The 20,577-nt window shown below is 38.9% G+C and overlaps 1 protein-coding gene across 1 annotated transcript; it reads left to right on the top strand.

Moving 5' to 3' along the window:
- The first annotated feature begins 7,963 nt into the window (after positions 1 to 7,963).
- On the top strand, positions 7,964 to 13,074 carry LOC104839010 (ovomucoid-like). The gene is made up of 4 exons (XM_010579101.1): positions 7,964 to 8,027; positions 10,140 to 10,159; positions 12,369 to 12,496; positions 13,029 to 13,074. The coding sequence occupies exons 1-4, from the start codon at positions 7,964 to 7,966 to the stop codon at positions 13,072 to 13,074; spliced, it is 258 nt and encodes an 85-aa protein (XP_010577403.1).
- Positions 13,075 to 20,577: the final 7,503 nt, after the last annotated feature.

Here is a 20,577-nt window from a genome sequence, read left to right as displayed (position 1 = left end):
GTTGAAATGTATCAGCATAGAAAGCCTTGGCTGCATGAGGCAGCTATGTATCAAGTATCAGGGCCATCCTCATCTTCCAATATGATGGCAGACATTTTAGTAAAAGAAGGAATTGCAAGCTCGGAGTCCTAGAAATGTTAGCTGCTGCATTTTGTCAGCTGTCTGTGCCTACATCATGTTGATGCCCAACTGCTGAACACTGCAAATGGTTGTTGCATGAGAGATCAACCACTCTCAAAGCCCTACGCTTGCAGCTGAACCCAAGCTGCAGTGGAAGCAATGGGAGTGCTAGTGTCTAGGCAGCTTTGAGGTGCTGTGGTTGAAAGAGTCCTGTTGCCACCTCTCATGAACATGAAGGGAGATGGGAGCCAGAAGCAGAATATAACATCTCCTAAACAAAACTCCCTTTCTTTCATGCTTGTGATCATTAGATGCTCTTTATTCAGTACCCATGTGTACCCAGTGCATCTCTCGCAGTGGAGTTTTCTGGCAATAAAATTAATTCAGACCTGATGTGCCACAGGCAAAACCACAGTGCACAAGCAGTCAGGAATCTGCAACTGAAACCAAGGCAGCTTAAATTATTTAAAAGTTTAACTGCAGTGTATCTGATATTTCAGCAAGCAATTGCTAACTGATTTTATATGTGGATGTTAAGCATCTAATTAAAGTTAGAGCTTTAAAATACAGATTTTTATAGTTCATTTTGAAAGTATTTCCCTACTACTGCAACATACACTAGGTGTCTTCACAGAACCTTAGGAAAAAAACTCAAATCCTGGTTCTGAAGTGCTTACAGTGTAAGTCCCCAGGCCTGGAAAGAAGCAGAAGCATGTGTTGAAGCCTATACATTTTTGTCAAACCACCTAAGTCCTGATTTTCAAGAGGGCAAAATACTTTAAAGTATCTTTGAGGATTTAGGCCTTAATCTCTGATACAGAATCACTGAAATTAAAGAAAGACTTCCATTGTGACCATGCTTAGTTTTTTTCCAGTCCTAGCAATGGGTGGTAATTTAAGATATTTAAACATTGAAATGTGGGAAGTATCTGATATTTCAGAAAACTGTTGATAGTCTAGCTACAAGTGCCATTAGTATTTATTAACATTAAGTGTACGCATCTTATTTCTGCTATAAATGCAATTTACTGTGCTTGTTTTACAAAGGAGCTAATAATAAATACGTCTGAAAACAAGAAAATTTTGTTTACTTGTGATCTTTTAAGAAATATGGTTAATATCACTCTTCACTTCCTACCAGATTATACACTACTTCTGAGGCAATGTTTGTAGGGAGAAGTAATATTCCTGATCAATGCTACCAAATTCATGGCCTGTAAAACTGTCCAGGACAACACAGACAAGTGAGGTCTGTTAGTCAGCAGTCTCTTCTAAATCCTTTTCTGCGGGCTAAGAAGTGATTGTTTCTTTTGCAGTCTAAGAGTGCATTGAAGTTCACTGGCCTTTGTGGTCAGGAGGTTTGCAACTGAAACCAGGCTGACATATATCTTGAGGTCTTTGAGGTTTCTCTCTAATACTATTGGTATACTGTTCAGAATTAGTAGGACCTTCCTGTTCTTCAGATATCTGGGTTGAAACCCTGGCACCATTGAAACTAAACATTGAAACCTCTCATTAACTTGATTCAGCCTAGTTTTCACTCTGAGGCTAAATTTACAAGTATTCTGACAAAGATTATATTGATCTATTACCTTTAGAGGAATATGCCTTTCTGTGCCATGATCCCATAAGGTGCGTGAAACCTCCCTACAGGAAACTTTTCTGGCATAGATCGTGAGGTAATGAGGAGCTGGTAGTGAGGAAAGTTATTGTCTAAGATTCTTCAGAAAAATAACAAAGCACAGCTTGAAACTGCCTCTTCTTCTGTAGAAATCAAGTTAATTGTAAATGGCTGCTCTCTAAGACATAAAGTTGGTTTCAGTCCTTGATTATCCATTTCCTGGGCCTTATGTGGATCCAAGTGCCTCTAAATATCTGCTCTAGAAATTGTCAGACAGTCTCCCATCTCTGAGAAACTCTATAGATTGTATAAAAAGGTGATAATATCACAGCACATATATTCATTATGGTGGCTCCATATGCTGGAGATACTTTCCTAACATACTCCATCCAGTCAAGAAAATAATAGTTGATGTATCAGCTAATCATTGTACTTCTCTCTTAATTCCTCTCCTTGTTGCACTGCAAATAATCTGGAAACCTTGTTATAAACGTCACGATGCATGGACTCAATCAGGCTGCACAATGTACAAAACTGCCCCCCCCAAACCTTTAGATTGCAAAATGAAAGCTTCTGAAATAACACAATGATAGAACTAAGTTTACTCCTGAGGCCCCTATGAATGAGAGTCATTAATCATATAGGGACAGAATAGACCTTCTACTGGACGGACCCCTGTCTTACTCGGTGACCCACCGTTCTCTGGGCAGTGGCAGCTCCTCCAGCTTTCTTTTCATACTCATCATTCAACATGTGGCTTTAGGTTTTGCCTACCACACCTCCCTGAATCTGCACTGAACAGAGACTGACTAATTCCCTCCAGGGCTTTTTGTGGGTGCTCCTCATCTTAAAGAATGCTTTACAAATAGTTGGTGTACTTAATGAGGCACTAATAGGTTGCAGTCCTCTAAGTGCTTCAGCCATTAGAGCTGGGTAAGCAGGCACCTGATAACAGCAAAAGGAAAAAAAAGGCTTATGTCTAATTAGAAGTTCTGTGAGAGAACACATATTAGATTTCAGGTCCAAATGCTTCATATCCACCCCTCCTTCCATGTTGACCTTCATCTTTTCCCAATTCTTCATAAGTTGTAGCTTCTCTTTTATAAAAGTTATAATACTTTTAATAGAGGCAAAACCAATACGTGTCCCCTAACCTTGTTCAGAGACATGAAAAAAACTAAGAAACCTTTCCTCAAATATTTCAGTTGAACTGACTTCAGTGTGACAGAAATTCTAAGTGCTAAACATCTGGAAATTACATGTTAAAATACGAAATAGAAGGCATTTTTAAATAAGTCCTATTCGATGCTCACTGCCCAATTCATTCAGTGTTAAGCCGTTAATGCCTGTTTTGCATATATCTGTAAAGAATCAAGTCATTCAGAAATGTCAATGGTATGACACTAAGTAACTCAAAGGATTCACAAGCTAGTTGCACAACAGTAGGTCTCACAGCCTTGTAATTTATCTTAAAGAGATTAGAAGACACAAAGAAAAAGAATAAATATCAGCTCCAGCCTTTGCAGAGAGTCATGGTGTTGGGTTGTTTTTTTTTTTACTTTCTAAAATAACATGTGAAACCTTCAGCTGGGATCTGTCCCAGCTTGATACCTACAATTTTAAAGAAAGGCTCCTTTGATCTTTCCTAAGGTGTGGAAAACGGGAAACTCACCTTCCTTCGGGCAAATACCCAAGTGTTTTGGCACAGTCGGATGCCTTAAGAAATACCTCATTTAGTTCTAAAATCTTCCATTGAGCAAGACTTTAAAAGTCTGATACATTAATTGCAGGGGTGGACAACCCTAACCACCCACACAGAATAAAACTGAAGGAGCCTGTGTACTGGGTTGTGTATAAACATGCACTGGAATCACTAAGAGGTCTGAATTCCCACTCATGACCATATCAATATCTATCTTGGCTTGTACATTCTTCCCAGATATACATGGTGTATGAGAATATGTTTTTCAGCTATTCCATGTGCCATTTTTTCAGCACTGTTGATGTCCTCAATGTGAGGTACTCCATCATATGAATGGGAACAAGCTACTGCCCATCAATGCTCTCTGGAATGCAGCCACATAACATCCTCCCATGCAGAATAAAGCAGGCACTTAACTAATGATGTGCTGCAGCAGCATATTTGGCATAACATTTGTGCTCCATTTGGAGTTCCAAAAATAAAAGCAATATATCAATAATTGTGACAAATGTTCTCACTCTCAGAAAAATATGCATTAATATTTTCTCAGATGTAACAGGCCCATTAAAGTGAATAAACATTTGTTCACCAAGTAATTGCTTTTTCTTCTTCAAAATAACAACTGGGAGAGGTAAGCAGTTGGGGAAAGACAAGACACAATGATAAAAGTCGGAAACTATCAGAGGCCCACAGTTAACATACATTGTATTCAAACAGTACCTCCCAGCTCAATGGAAACCAGTACAAGTTTACTGATGAGGCCAAAATTTCACTCATAATTTTTCAATCCAAACAGAGTATTTACCATAAATTTCAGAATTAGTTTTAGCTATGGTAAAGAGGCCTCAGTTATCCAACTCTGGGAAGCAGCTATTATTAAACAGATCTCAACACTCGTTTTCCAACAAACAACGTTTTTTTCAAGTAGCTAAAATCAATCCAATGTGCTCCTCTATTGTCCATGTCTGCTTTGTCAAGTCTAGAAATGTTAACTCATAAGGACAAATATAATATGCTACAAAGTCCCATAGCAACTGACTGCCAGCAAGAGTTGTGATTCACCTATGAGAACCACAGAATCAGTTCAGGTTGGAATGGACCACATCACCTGGTTCCCCACATCCCCGTCCCACCACCAGACCATGGCCAGTTTAGAACAGATCCATTTTTTAGTGCCTCCAATAATCGCTCTGGGCAACTTGTTCCAATGCTTGACTACTCTCATTGTGAAATTTGTTTTCCTCACATCTAATTGGAATTTCTCTTGCTGCAATTTGCACTATTCTCTCTCTTCCTTTTGCTGTGCACCTCTGAGAAGAGTCTGGCTCTTGTCTTCTCTGTAGGCCCCTACGAAGTAGCGGAAGACAACAATGAGACTTTGCCTTCTTTCTTCAAACTGAACAAACCACTTCTCTCAATCTTTCTGAGTATGACATGTGCCTCATCCCTCTAAACATCTTGGTGGTCCTTCACTGGATTTGATCCAGTATTTCAGTGTCTTTCTTGTGCTGGGGAGCCCAGAACTGTACACAGAACTCCATATGCAGCCTCATAAGAGCTGAACAGGGGGAAACAATGATGGTTTTGACTTGATAATTACAATCTTACTAATACAGCCCAGTATGCAGAACTGGACTCGTTCACTATAGGGGCAAACCATTGACTCATGTTCAGCTTGTCCACTGAGAGAAGAACCACTCTACTCTCCTCTCAATCTGCCACTGAATGTTCTTGAAGACAGCACTCTGACCTAAACAAACCTGTAGCCTACCTGAGGATGACAAGTCTCAGGTTGTCAGACCAGCTCCGTATGAAGACTACCAGGGCAAACAACAAGCCTCTGCAAGTCTTGACAGAAAGGCACCTCAGACAAACCATTTTTTCAGTCAATGAGTGACTATTTCCTCCAGTTGACTAATGTGAATTCTGCCCATTCTTAAAGCTAGGCATATAGATACAGAGGTATTTCAATATCATTTTAAATTGCAAAAAATGCTTTGTGGCATTGCTTTTTACCGAATTTCATTTTGAGATTCTGCATATGAGTGTTACCTCACAGCAGAAAGTGAAACAGATTATTGCTTTCTGTGTATGGCATTTTTCTTCTCAAAGCTTCAAGACAGCTTTGATATTTCAAAATACAAAGATCTCCAGAACTTCGGCTGACCCCTGCTATGCCTCACTTGTAGTGAGTGGCTATTTGCACACCCTACAATATGTCACAGTTTCTCATCAGAACTGTATCTCTCCTACCTGAGTGGTCTGGGAAAGCCCTAAAAAGCTTAAGGTCCACTGCTCAGAAAATGAATCATCATTTGATTCAAAAGTCCTAATCAAAACACCTAAACATTACCAGAAAGAAAACATTCACACCATGGCTTTCCTGCTATGGGGCATAGAATAAGCATCAGGAATCCTTTCAATAGCAAGTTGATTTTCAAATGCTAAGAAAAATCGGATACAAAATCTGCCTCTCTCATTAGCCCCCTCCAACCTCCAAAAGTCCTGTCTTCCTTTCTACACTAGTCCTCAGAAAATCTTCCTATATCAACTCAGAAGACTGCAAACAGATGTTTATATTCTTTATATTCTTCTGCTAGAGGGATGGGATGGATACTGAGGTTGCATCAGACAGTACACTATGTAGCACCATATTAGGCAAGAGAGTGTAACTAAAGTGGCAGATTTCCTCATACCAGTGTCAAGGAACCTACATGTTCTGTCAAGCTGCAGTTGTATAGTTTCAAGATATCATCAAGATCCTTGTTTGCTCAAAACTATTCAGACTAGGAGTATCCTCTGCATTGTTTTGGGTTTTGCTCTTGTTGCCTAGTGTTTGTAATTGTCCATCAACCAATGAACGTGTCCCAGATATTCTCCATGAGTTTATGCATGCTCTATGCTAGGGTCTTCAGAGAACTTTTTGGCTTTCCAGAATAAAAATTTCACTGACATCCCAAAGCAGCAGAATCCAGACCAACACAAATTTAAATCACAGCATGTCTTTTGTGATTACTGAAGTAAGGGTGTTTAAAAAAAAAAAATCTACAGGCCCCACCTGAAACCAGATCTTTACCTATCCTGGAACTGGAATTTGATGGCATCTATGGTTTTTTATCCCATTAAGTGATGAGAAATTAACCATTTATTCATAACCTACATTCTTGAAAGACAAGATGATCTGTATGCCTCTTGGGGTGAGTTAGTGGGGCCCAAGGTCTACTTGACCTATTACAACCTTTTCTGTAAAAACTTTCAGTCCCTCTGTCTTAGTGAAATTAGCATATATGACCCTAACTCCTGCATGGGGAAAAAGCCCCAGGCTACCTTGCAATGTAGGGAAGGTGATCACTGAAATATTGTGAATTATAATGGTGTGCAGGGATGTCTCAGATTAGACAATTTGCACATCTGCATTGTAAATTGCTAAAAAGAAGGCAGTTCTGGAAGGATGGGTTCAAACAAAACTATAGGCTCAAAACTCCACATTACTTTGAACTTTATGAAAATTAAGACTCAGATCTGAGTTTCCCATCATGACTCTACCCCCGGTCTGTATAATAAAAGCCAGAAAATCATGCCTATTGATTAAGTCACTAGCACACTGGTATGTTGGATTTGTTTAAAGAATCTCACATGATACGATACCTGTTGGGTTGGAAATAGCAACAAAGGAGAAGATGGGCAGACAGAAGGATCTTCTCCGTATATCCATGACAGCAAACTAGGCAGTAACTCGGCACAATGCACAATGGTTGTGAACTCATCACTTCTCTTTGCTAGGCAGTGCAATGCAGTATCTTTGCTCCTGTCACAAAGCATTGTTTCTGATCTCTAAACTAGCGGAACTTTAAAGGCAGAAGAACACTGAAAGACTGGGGTATCTTCTGGGTTGTGTGTGAAGGTGAGGATATTCATGTGAAACATAGACTTTTCCAAGCAGCAACTACTACCACAGAGCAGTCTGAAAGCTCAGTGCAACCAGCATCACCTCTATCCACAGCTAGCGACAAGGGTCTCCAAAATTTCAAGAGAATAGGAATTAAGCACTTCAGCTCTACTGGTATGAATCTTTTGGCATGCACCCAGTAAGAATTATTTCTTTCCCCAGTAATTGTGTTCAGCTCTGAGGGTCAATATGGCAATAGCAGAACAGCAATAAGTAACCACCTTACTGAGTCACTCATTGAACTTGCTAATGGAGATGAAACAGTTAATTAGGCAAGGGGATTAGCTAAAGTACAATACATCTCCTTTATCAACACAATCCACGCTGTGACGCTCATCTTTGTCCTGTACTTATGACCTTCATGTTGTACAGAAGACATTCTTATTGATACTACCCATGGGCAACACCTTCTTCTAATTACCTTCTCTACAAGGGGGATTTCATCATCAGGATTCCTGCTCTTTGTGCGTGCATATATATATCTGCTCTCACAGATACATGAACACACGTTTAAGCTAAGTGTACTGCACTACTTAGACCACAGATTGGCTGTGAAACAAGTCAAGAACCCATGTCTGCCATGAAGATAACAGGCGCCTTTGTGCTCTTCACCCTGGCAGTTCTTTGCTTAGCAAGTGAGTAACCTTTTTTACTTCCTGATATATTGTATTTCTAATGTTCAAACACTGCAAGCTTCTCAGTCTACTGGGATAGTAAAGCAATGGTTGCTGGACTTGGGTGGCAGAAAGCAAGTGAAATTTTATGCTTGTGTACTATTTAGCAAGCAATACTGCACCAGCTTTACAGTTGCCAACTTGAGCAAATTAAACCTATTCCTTGATGATGGCATGAATCAGACCTATATTCTGCACCATAACTAAAAAATGAACTGTAAAGCCTCAGGACTAAAGCAGGTTTTTACTACATCTGAGCAGGGAGCTTGGACCTGATGAGGTCCTTCTCCTGACAAACTGAGCAAGCAGGAGACAGCTGATTATGCACAGGCCACATGTTAGTTTGCCAGGCTGGAGAGAGCTTTGAGGTGCAGGTTGCTCTATGGTAAAATAGGCAGCTGGTAGGAAATTCTTGAGCCTTCACTTGGTAATTGTTTTTTTAACAAAACATTGCAATAAAAAAAAGGAAGAGATGATAGAAAAATAAGTGCATTTAGAATAACTGAAAGAGGACAGTCCAAATCTTCTCTGCTAGTAGTATAGCAGTTCAATAGTATTATGAATGTTAAAGAAGCAAAATAATGAAAAAGTTAAAACAAAACCAAAATTATGAAACAAAATAATCTTTTTCCATTTTGAATAGCTCTGAAAAGTTTATTTTGAAAATTGTCTCAAATTCAAAATTATTATGAAAAAAGTCCATTTCAGTGAAATGGCCACTTTTGATGGAAACTGTTCTTTCAAACAGTGTTTCATTAACTGCAGAAAAAATAAATAAATACTGCTTTCATAAGAATTCCAGCAAATCCTTTGAAATTTCTACTTTATCTTGTCTGCATTAAAATTTCATGGATCAATACTTTCTGAGTCGCATCTTTTTTGCATTCACTCCCAAATACATAGTGGCTACTAAAAGGTTATCAGAGAAAAAATAACATGTTTTTGTGGAAGTGCGTTATATCTGACCCGATTCCAGAATAATGAAAACTCGTTGAAACTTTGGGTGACATAGACTGAAACTTGACATGGAACATTATTTATGCTAGTTTTCTTTACCTTGGACAACTTTATTTCATGAGAAGATGTAAACAGCTCCATGAAAGGAAGTTTCAGTGGTAAGCTTAATGGCTTTAAAGATCAAAAAAAGCTACACTGAGTCAGAAAGACAATTGCTAGAGCTGTACTGCCTTTTGTATCATAATAGATTTTCTTCCTGCCCCTTCTATACAGAAGCCTCTGCCTGATAACTTTTATCCCTTGGAAGCCACAGAATGACGATTACAGGACAGGAGAAGAACAAAATACATTCCTAAAGAAAGTAACAAATGTGTCACCATAATGGAGACATGCCAATGTTACTTGATTACTTTCTGGGAGGCGTAATTATCATTGTTTTGAAGGAGCTTTTTGAAGCCCCACCTGAGAACAGGGCTCCCAGATTAGATGCCATTTGTATACAAAATAGGAGCCCATCCTTCTGCCAAATAGTTTAGAATCTATACCAACCGCCAAGGGAAAACACTTTTTAAAGTGGTATTATGATCCAAATTGCATTATCATTATTATATATATTTAGTATAATATTTTAATGAAGCTATTTTCCTTATTATTGACAGAAAATCAAAGTATAAAAGGACCATGTGTTTTGCCTACAGCCACATACAATTTTCTTTTTATAAACTTGGGAATTAAAACCCAGTCATGCTTAACAACTAGTTCATCCTAAACAGACTAGCTATTGAACATAATATTGGCTCCTGGGTCTTCAATCTTTTTCTGGTGAAAAGGGGAACGAACAATAGCCTCCATTCCCTCCCACAACAAAGGCTGTTCTAGTTGCTAACACACATTTCTAAGGTAACACAACAACACAATAAGGTCCACTTGTTAAATAGGTTCTGACACCTGTATCTTATTAAAGACTGAAAAACTATGTCAGTATTTACTTTCAAGGAGGTAAGAGATTTAGTATTGTTGGAAGGGCTGGTACTAATTAAATCATCCCAGTTACAAACTGAATGTTTATCAACAGTGTTTTTTATTTTATCTTTTGTGATTCTGTTTCTACTACAGATGCTGCCAAAGAGAATGAGGTGAGTAATTTTATCCTTTACTTCTGGATAAAAATATATAGTTTGTAGCAACATGAAGTCAGAAAAGAACACATTAAACATTAATTAAATGCTGCCAAAGTATTGAGATTTCAGAGAGAAATCCCTGAGTTTGAGATATGTGGTTTCCATACAGTTGCCCTGACAACTTCTAGATGTTTTTACCTGTAATGCATTCTGGGCAAGAAATTGGGCAAGGCTAAATTTTAAGTCAGAGAAATCAAGTTGGTTTTTTGTTGTTTTGGGGTTTTTTTATATTTATCTGGTGATGACACTATAAGGCTTTCTTGGTGACTTTCAGATCCTAAATCATGTACCTAGAGATTTTAATTTCTCCCTGACTATGCTGGAGTGTCCATCCTGGGGTTAACCTCTGAAAGAAATGAGGTACCAAGCAACAAAAATCCTTACTTGGATGAGCAGAGACAAGCCCTTTTGCAGTCCAGTGGACAGTAGCTGGGAGTGGAAATTCACACACGCACACAGCTGGTCCCGTACTAGCACAACATATACAGCCTCTGATGCCTAAAACTACACCAAGACATAAATACTTTTCCAGGAAGAGCATGTTCCACTCTCCATACCAAACTAAGTGTCTTTCCCATTTTGCCAGCTGTTACACATACACATATGGGACAAATTCATCTAGTTTCTAGCTTTTTTATTAGCTGGCCCTTGCCTCTCACAAGTTGCAACCAAACTCTCACAAGTTTTAAAAGTTTAAAAATTATAAGTTACAAGCTACAGAGATTCCCTTCCGTGCCACTGCCTCTGCTGGGTTATGTTGTGGAAACCTGTCAGCTATACCAGGTCTCTGACCTGCTTTTGCAATTGGGGCTAGGTGTGCTGCCTCCTGCTTTCCAGCCACAGAGAGAAATGTGTGAGCAGCCAGGGCTTTGGAGGAGAGGGAAAGGACCAAATGAAGGAAAAACCTAGGTAAACTAACATCCCGTATGTTGGGGTTTTTTAATGGGACACTGGATTCAAGCCCATAATACCCAAAAGAGTGATCGGCTAATGACTCTTTTTGCCAGTGGAGACCTCTCACTCTGTGCTGAGCCACAGAGCAGGGGCTGGGCTGCTGAAGGGGCTGACCACATACAGCTCCTCACTTCACCCACCTGCAGACCCTGGGCAATGACTAGCATAAACCCAATCATATCATCTGTAATAAATTCCAGGGTTTGGCTGAAGTAATACTCCTGTCCTTCACTAAGAGTTGGAATGAAGGGGAAAAAAACAGGCCATAACAAGAGAACAGCAAGACTAGGTTCTGTTTTAAATATATACATTTATAATACATATTTTGGCTAGATATTCAGAAAGGATAAGCTCCAGTCATAATGTCTCTCCAAAGTCTGATATGCTTCAAATTGTCACTAGACTAGCAGCAAAAAGAGCTGCACCAATTTTAGTTACAACAGCACCTATAAGGACAGGTGATTTCCTAGGCAAGCAAACCCTAGGCTTTTGAGGATGACAAACAGCACATTAAATAGAATATATGCGCTGCACAAGGAACTCCTTGCTTGTCAAATACCAGGAATGACATTCACTTGACAGGAGAAGATTGAGCTCCAAAACCAGGACAGGAGCACTTTCAGTCATTTCTTCTATTAGTTTGTACTCCCATTTTCATATATAAGTCTGTAATCAATACAGTCCCACTATCAGATGAGAGCCTTTCAACAATTTCTTTTTATGCTAATACTTAAATAAGACTTTACTTAATTCTGTCTGGGCAGATCCGTTCACCAGCGTAAAAAGCATCAAGAGCTGATACTTGTGCAATAAAGAGACAGAAACCCTTCACATCCTTAAGAACTAATTTCACCTGAATTTACTGACAATTGTAATCAGGTAGAAAAAAAATATATTAAGACTCAACTTTTCTGTAGATGGAAAATGGGCCATGTTTTTTCCAGTGACGGTAATGTTATTCAGATAGATAGCAAAGTCCCTAAAGGTGCTCAGTACCTGACAAGGGTAGCACCACATACATGTCTGTCAGAAGGGACACTTGTTTTTTGAGGCTTAGGCTCAGCTAATATAGGTGGTGGAGCCCCATTGACTGTGCTGCTCTCGAGCAGCTGACAGGCTCGTCCAAAAATTTAATATATTCATTATTTCTGTAGATGAATGGAGAATGTGAGAAAGAGGGATTCAGATAAAAATGATACTGTATTTGCAGGTAGACTGCAGCGAATACAAGAGGTTAGAGAGAGGAAGACCTATTTACTGCGAAAGACTCTATCAACCGTTTTGTGGCTCTGATGGGAAAACATATAACAACAAATGTTCTTTCTGCAAAGCAGTCCTGTAAGTACAATACTACATAACTACTCCTGAATAAACGAAAATCTGAGATTAGCTGAGTTATCTGGTATTTCCATTCCACCTAAATGCTATCATTTTTCTCAGGGTTGCTACTCCTCTGCTTCTTTGTTTAATCTTTATAGACTAATTGTTTCTCCCACCATAAGGTCCAACTGATCTAAACAAATAAGCTTGATATTTGTGTGAGCAACTTCCTATTCTAGCAGAAACTGTAGAAGTCGGACAGTAAAGAGAAGAGTCCAATGAGCAACATGGGGCTAACAAGGCATCTAGACCCAAGTCAGGTCGTAAGAATAAGAATTCAAAAGTGGTACCAGAAATACCTTGCTTTTTATGGGTAAAATATGCAATTTTGAAAAGAAAATTTTTTACAGATCAATGTCTTCTTGTCTGCTTCAAACGTTTACAGTGTCTTCTCTGTTAGCAAGTTGTTAGCTGAGAACTTCAGAGAGATTTTACTGCATAAAGTTATGCTTGCTGTCTGCAATGTCTATGTCCTTCCTTTCCTTTGCAGGAGAAGTAGAGGTGCCTTACATATGAAGCAAGCAGGAGTATGCTGAATGAATTCTGCATGATAGAGAAGAGTGCTGAGAACAGCTTTACACTGCTGTATCACAATCTCTTAATTTCATTCATCCTGCCTGTTCTGATGATGGTGAACAAGGCACAAAGTGGGCTTTTCATCTGTGCTCTGTCATTTGCTGCTTCTCTCTGCTCCAGAGTATTGGGATTGACACTTCTGTCCTCCCTGCAAAACACTTCCTCGGGATTCTCAGGAACATTCCCGTTTCTGTAGCAAGTTGGTTTTCACACGAGCCCTTCATTATATATTTGTCTCCACGGTTTAAGTTCAAATCTGACAATGCCACCTGATCTTAGTGGACACAAGTCAGTGCAGGCATTGCCTCCGTTTTCCTTGTTGGTGAAGTGTTTTCTTTCATTTACCCAGAAACTTTTACAGATACTTTTCTTTTCCCCCAAAGGCTTCAGCTTTCCTAGGCAGTGCTTTGACTCTTCCAGTTTTGTAGCTAAATTTTAAATGCTCATTTTTCTGCTAACTTTGTACAATTTTGATTCATGTATGTTATTTAGCTACTTAGTCTGCATGTTTATTAAAATAAATGTTGACTTTTTTTTTTGTCCGTGGTGACCTTTCTAGAGAATAAATTTATTGCATCCATTATTCACAAATGAGATTTCACAAGTTACAGAAAATAATCATAGAGCAGGAGCTAGGGCCAGAGGCAAAAGAAACAAAGCCTGGAAGACAAAAGTTGTCTTCCACTAGATGGCCTCATGTTACTGTAATTTACCCTACAATGTGGCTCTTCTTTTCCTTCAAATGAAACAACTCTGGTAAATTGTAAGACTGTGTAAGCTTCATAGCAGTGTCTCTGTTAAATCCTGTCATTTAAATGTGGTCATTAATGATTTTCTTCAGTCTGATAAATTGGGAGCTTTCAGACCTGAAGAAATTTCTGTTCTGCTTTTACAACCTTATTATCTTCATTATTAAGATAGTTTATGTCTTTTACACTTGAATAGTCAGTTAATGGAATGCATTTTCCCAGAATTAAAACTTATGAATGACTGACTTTACTGGGCTTACACATGAAGAAAATTTTGGAACTGGAATGTGGGTATCACTTCTGTCTGGTACTGTAGTTGGGCTAGAGTAAGACTTGTACTTCAAAAGAATGGAAAATGAGGAAAGAAGCTCATGTCCTTGCGTTTGAAAGCAAGACAGCAAAAAGCCTAGCCATTCCACTGCTGGCTAAATGTCGCTGTAGCATCAGGTAGGCTGCATTCTGTAATGGAAGGACCAAGAGGATTTGTTGGGCCACAGTGTTAGTATGTGCTCTTTCTCCTGGCGGAGGTGAGAACATCACCCTCATTCCCTGTAGAGGAGAAGAGGCTGTTGGACTTTGTGATGCTGATTACCAATCAAAGAAAGAGTCTTTCACAGGCTACTTTTTTACCAAGGAATTAAACAGTGCCAGGACACAGCTGTGAGCACTGGAACACCGTCATCTTTACTTTGAAATTGTTAGCATGGCCCTGCCATGATCCTGTCTTGGATAGCAGTAGCTACTGAATGTTATGTAAATCTTGGCCAGATGGATTTTTTTAATATATTATATAATAATATATGCTTTTCCCAGTCACTGGTGTGTCCCATGAAACCACAGATAGCAGAACAGGAGCCTAGGGACTGTTTTTGGGATTGAGTGGTGTTTATTCCTCACTGTGGAGGAATAAAGACTCCTTCAGACTCCTTTCTAAAGGACAGTGGTGCTCTTACTACATCAAAAACCTGCTCAACACTCTGGATCATTCAAAGGCCACTGAAACTGATAGGAGGCTACCTGTGACCTTGGCTTTAACTCCCTTCTTTCAGAAAGGAGGAAATGGGCATGTTGTTTTCTAGGTGATGCATAAGCAGAAGATACTCACTTTGACATTCTGTTGAGGTTATCAGTTTAGAACAACAGTCTTAGCCAAGTGGCAGGATAAAATCGGAAGCTTAAACATTGAGACTAATGAAGATGGATGAAGAGTTTCTGCATAGCCCGCTTCTCTTTGTAACTGAAGGCAGGATTAATTAGCATCTTCACATGTCAAAGGACTGACTACTGCTCTGAATGCCAGATCACACAAATATGTGAGGAACATAAAGCTCCTAGGGCGAGGACTGTGGTCACTTTCTTCATGGTACCTCCCAGACTGTGTTACTGCTTGGTGTATTTCTCTCAATAAACTCAGACTTTATGTATGGTGTGGGTAGGGAGAAGTGGTGGAGGGGCTCATCTCCAGGGGCCATGTTCTTCAGGAAACAGAAAAAACACAGTTCATTAAGAGCAAGCATTGTAGTTCCCTACAATGCCAACTTACTGATGTTATTCCAGAAAAGCTGGCAGAACAGATCACATTTACATTCTTCATCTTTGTACTCTGTTAACAAAGGCTTAGTTAATAAAGGTCATTTCCATGAAACCAAATGTTCATTTCATAGTTGAAAAAAGAGAGCCTCAACAGACAGTAACCAGGTTTCTATCACATATATTTCTTTATTTAGTCCCTCCATCATTAACATTTTCTGATTGTGGGAAGTTTATGTTACTATGAACTATGTTCTGATGGATATGTTTAAAATAATTACTTCATGAGACTGTCCCAACTGTTGAAGCAAGTTATCAGAATGGCACATTTTCAAATGTAATTTACACTCATGGTTGCTTTGGAAAGCAGACCTTCCTTCTACATTAGTGAAGAATGGATGCAACAAATCACAGATCACGAAAGCTGTCATGTTCAAGCATTTTCAGATGGTGGCAGTGGCAGCACCATGGGCAGATAGGTGAATATCAAACAGAACCAATGAACAATGTTTTAACATGATACAGGAATCTACGAGAGATCAACACATATAGACTAGAGTTTAACATCCCATAAGATCTCTTGTGTTCATCTCTTCCTCTCCATTAGCCCCCACCTTGACCCCGAAAAGGGAAAGGGAAGACAGAAGGTAGATAGACAATACTGGAGATGAATATATAAAATGCTGAGAAGCAATGGAATTCAAGTCAAAGAGGATTATTTTTATGGAAGGTAAAACACATTATCACAACAAGGGAAGTTAAAGGTGAAATGTAACAAATACTACAAATCTTAGGAAAAAAATGAGAGGAAACCTTCAGGAGAAAAAAACTCAGGGAAGATTTTAAAGCAGGAAGCTGGAGAGGACTTGTCCATTCCTTCTCCTCATTATTGTCTCAGGCTTACTTTAGTGCACAAACCAGAACAATATAATCTTTGCCGATTCCTAAGGACGCATCTGTTAGCTGAAAAAAATCTGTAGTGAAACACATATTGACCATGCTGCCTTCTTTCTTTTCCCATGATTCTTCTCCCATGCGTGGAGAAGACTCCATGCATTCAGCTAAGCCATGTACTCAAGAATCCTGCAGGCCAGGTGAAACACTAATAAGGGGTTAGGTACAGATGGCATTTTTTCTCTTCTCTTCTCTTCTCTTCTCTTCTCTTCTCTATGAAATAAAGAGGCTGGAGATTCTTGTAATTCTAACACAAAGTCATGTTGACTTTTTTAGTGGTTTATACGGTTATCTTCCCACTCTCTTTCAACCCAGCATGAACTTCTGTGACTAAATGATGGAGAACACTAGAATGGTGGCATATATTATGAAAATACTGAAGTAAACTGGCATTAGAGTTTTTTTCTATTTTTCTCTGGCCAAAGATAGGGACATTACCTACCATTGAAATATTTTCTAAAAAACTACCAGAGTTTAGTGAAGTTGCCATGTCTTGAAGTTACAGGTAAAACAGCTGACTAGAAAAGCATTGCAATAAAAATCCTCCATTGGGTCACCAGACTATTCAGATACTTTAAATACATTTTTAGTTTCTTCTTTAGCTAGACTGCTCACATTAGTACCTCCAGCATTAATTAAATATGTTGCTCGTAAAGACATAAATTGTAAATCTTTATTAAGGTAATAAGAAACTGTTGGTTAGAACCACAAGTGCTCATGAACGCTGGCACAAGAACAGCAAGACTTAAGGGCTGTGTGCATGGGCTGGTGACAGAGGCTAGTCAGATGGCTCTGACTATTATCTTTTGGATTAGGACATGTATAAAGCATGAGGATGTAGGCTGGTACTGCAACTAAAGATAAATCAGTGGCAGCATAAAGTCTGCCAGTATGGAATGTTGCTGCTCATCAGCTGGAGTTGTTTCCTGTTAAAAGAGACAAGCTAAGAAAGGTAAGGAATCTAATTCTCTTAGTATTGAATGAGAGACATAAATGGAGGACGTTGGCAGAAAATTCTTCTGTCCATCCTAGGAGACAGACTAAAGCCACCACTATCATGAATTCTGTTTATCTGGAAACCAGGTCCCAGCAATTAGGCAGTAGGAATGCAAATGAGCAAGGTAAGATTGTAAAAGTTTCTCATAGCTCGAAGGCTTGTGGCTCTGGACAGTCAACCTAAAAGAATTCTCACAACAGGTCATCTTGCCCTGAATGTGTCTTGACTGAGAAAGATCAAAATGAGAAAGCAAAGATCAAACTGAGAAAACAAAGCCAAACTCTGATGTTTCATCATGATGTCAGAAAATCCAGCAGACAATTTGGGGGTATTTTCTGCCATCCAGCTTGGCTTGTTATAGCCTAAGTGGATATTCATACCATCTGCTTTAGTTATTGAGATATTTAACTGACTGTGTTGGTGGACCAAACCTAAGATACTAAGTTTCCTATAGAGCCAATGCACATCCACAAAGGCGATTCAAAGCCCTGTAAGTTAGAGGTCTGAAATAGTCCACCACAGACCCCTGCATCTACCACAGACCCCTGGGACTCTAATTTGTTTCTGATAATTTCTGACATGAAATGGTAGACAAGAGCAGCTGGAGAGCAAAACTTTCCAACATTGAGTGCTTGTGCTTTTTATTAGCTCCTGCTAGCATCATGTGCTGGCCCATAGCTGCAGATAACGCTGAGAAGCATACCAGCTTTTGCCACACACCAGAGCAAAGAACATGATTTGCAAATTGCTGTAAATGACATCTGAAGAAAATGCTGAAGTGGCTGGACAATCTGGACAGTCAAGTTTGTGTGATGGAGCAATGACATAGAAATATGGGGAAGGAAAATTGTGCATAGCTTGAGTGAGCTGATGAAACATCCTCAGATCCTGTTTGCTAGAAAATAAAACAGAGGTAGCCAGATATTGGCATTGAATGGAAAAATAGAACAGATCTCCTTGCACTCTTTGAGGATTAGAGTTTTCAAAACTCTGCACTGTAAAGGTAATTGTATATCGTTGATGTATCTATTTATATGTGGAGGAGAAGGAAGGGCTTTCACAGTAAGGTCTTAAGACATTTTCTTTTTCACTTCTATGACAAGAGGTAATGAAACATAGGCCTGAAAATCAGATGGGTTGGATTCCCGAAAAAGAAAATGCCAGTGCTATAATAAAGCTACTTCACTTGTGTATAAAGCCTGCACTGGATTTTCTGATATTGTTGTTACTGTCATTTTCTGATACTGCTTTGCTGTCATTGTTTTAGCACGTAAGTACAGCCGATGAAGAGCACTGGCGCTCCACATGCTCAATATAAGAAATGGACCCTGCCCCTAAGACCTCAGAGACTGACCTGGAAAGCAAACTGTTGAGGGGGAATGTAGCCACTTTGATCAAAGCCTCTTACATATCAGACATGTATGGGTGAGCCAGAATCAACATCCAAGACTCCTAACTCCTACACTACCAATTACCTTCTTAAAGACATCAAGGGCAAGATGAAAAATTGCCAGCTGTGCTCTACAGTTGCTATTGCATAAATCATTCTTTAGATCAGACCAGAATCCCACATCTCTGGATTGAAGATAATACCAGGTGACTGACTGGTGAATTATAATGGAATATAATTCACATTCAGCTGGCTTCATTATGGTGTATCAGTGTCTGGTCAGCCTGGAGAGCTGCATTCTAACCCTGCTCTGAAACCAGTGTGATACTGCTCAGGCTGTTTACACTAAATAGCTCAAAGGTTATCTCATGCTTGTTGAGTGTTTATAGTTACTACAGTTATTCGGTGTTTCTGAATCTTTTAATAACACTAAGTATTTGGATAAAAACAGGCCCTTAGTGTCACAACTTAGAGAAAGTAAGCAGAAGACATTTGCAACTATTTGGTCTTAAGATCATAAGGTCATACTCCATAAGACTCTGTAACTTGTGGCTGCAAAGGGAACTGGTAAAAGAAAAGTCACCACTGAAATACCAATGAAGTTCTCAACACTTAGTGCTCTTTCTTTCAGCCATGTGTCAAGAAGAAGGCATCTTGAAAGCTTAAGTTTTTATTGAATTTGCATTTTCATGGTAATCTCTTGCTTTGGAACATTCTTCACCTGGCTCCAATATAAAAAAATACACAGGAGAGGACCAAAAGCAAGTCTTGTGCTAATGGAATGGGTAAACAACCAAGATACAGTGCTAAATTAACTCTGATCGCATTATATGTAAGCTTAGAAAAAGATAGAAAAAAAAGTTTTCCTATCAGATTAGACACCTTTAACAATAAAGGAGATTGGAATGCTATCCCATTACTTTTGCACAGAACATGCAGACTCCCACATACTCTTTAAACATGTTTAAACAGACATGTTGCCCTCTCTCCCCAAAGTTTTAAAAATTACAATGCAGAACATCAGAGTACCAAAGCTATGTATTTCAGTAATAAGCAACAATCAACACACATATAGTATATTAACCAAGGAGCAGGAAAAGAAACTGGGGACTGAGGAAATACAGATTTTTTTAAAAGAAAAAATGGTTATAGGATTCTACATATTCACTTACAAGAGAGGGTCCTCTTCTGAGTTCAACAAGCCACATGGAGCAAAATATGTATCTGTCATGAAAAACAAAACAAAACAAAAAGTCATGACAATTGTCAAGAAATACGAGACAGACAGACTTGCCTAGGAATCTTTCCCCAAAAGGCTATTCCAACCATTCTCTGTGGCATGGAGCTCATTATCTCTAGTTTTCTTCTGTTCTGTTTAGGCTTTCATACTTCATCTCTCACTATGACAACTCTAATCATTGTCTCACTTTTTTTTCTCCAATTCAACTGAGGCAACCATCAATGTAAAACAAAACAGACTAATACTAAAGTGAATTGAAATGAAATGAACTCTGATATTCTTCAGAGAACATTATTCAAACTTACCATCCTTACTTGTGCTAATGTACCTGATGACTTTTGGTTTTTTGGACTAAAGCCTGAACAAATTCCATATATAGATTTTTGGATGCTTTCTTCCCCTTTCCTCAGTTTCAAATATTACAGATTTCCTTGCAAAAATCATTAAAGAAGCAAAATTTCCTCTCTGTTTTGCAGAAGATAAATGGACCATAATCAAAACAAGTAAAGTCTGATAACAGTTGGGTTCTGGGATTCAGTTCCTTGAGGAATTGGGAAACTGAGGCAATAACAATCTTCCTCAGGAATCACTCAGAAGGAGGCA

Source organism: Haliaeetus leucocephalus, unplaced genomic scaffold, assembly GCF_000737465.1.
Source record: "Haliaeetus leucocephalus isolate CR32 unplaced genomic scaffold, Haliaeetus_leucocephalus-4.0 Scaffold656, whole genome shotgun sequence".
In the NCBI taxonomy this organism is placed as follows: Eukaryota; Metazoa; Chordata; class Aves; order Accipitriformes; family Accipitridae; genus Haliaeetus; species Haliaeetus leucocephalus.
Note: the sequence above shows the minus strand (reverse complement) of the source record. Positions and strands in the feature narration are given on the sequence as shown.

Excerpts from the sequence above, each read along its gene's own strand:
- LOC104839010 (XM_010579101.1), top strand. The coding sequence starts at position 7,964 with ATGTCTGCCATGAAGATAACAGGCGCCTTTGTGCTCTTCACCCTGGCA. Across the intron at positions 10,160-12,368 it reads ATGCTGCCAAAGAGAATGAG|GTAGACTGCAGCGAATACAA; the intron begins GTGAGTAATTTT and ends CTGTATTTGCAG. Across the intron at positions 12,497-13,028 it reads TCTTTCTGCAAAGCAGTCCT|GAGAAGTAGAGGTGCCTTAC; the intron begins GTAAGTACAATA and ends TTTCCTTTGCAG.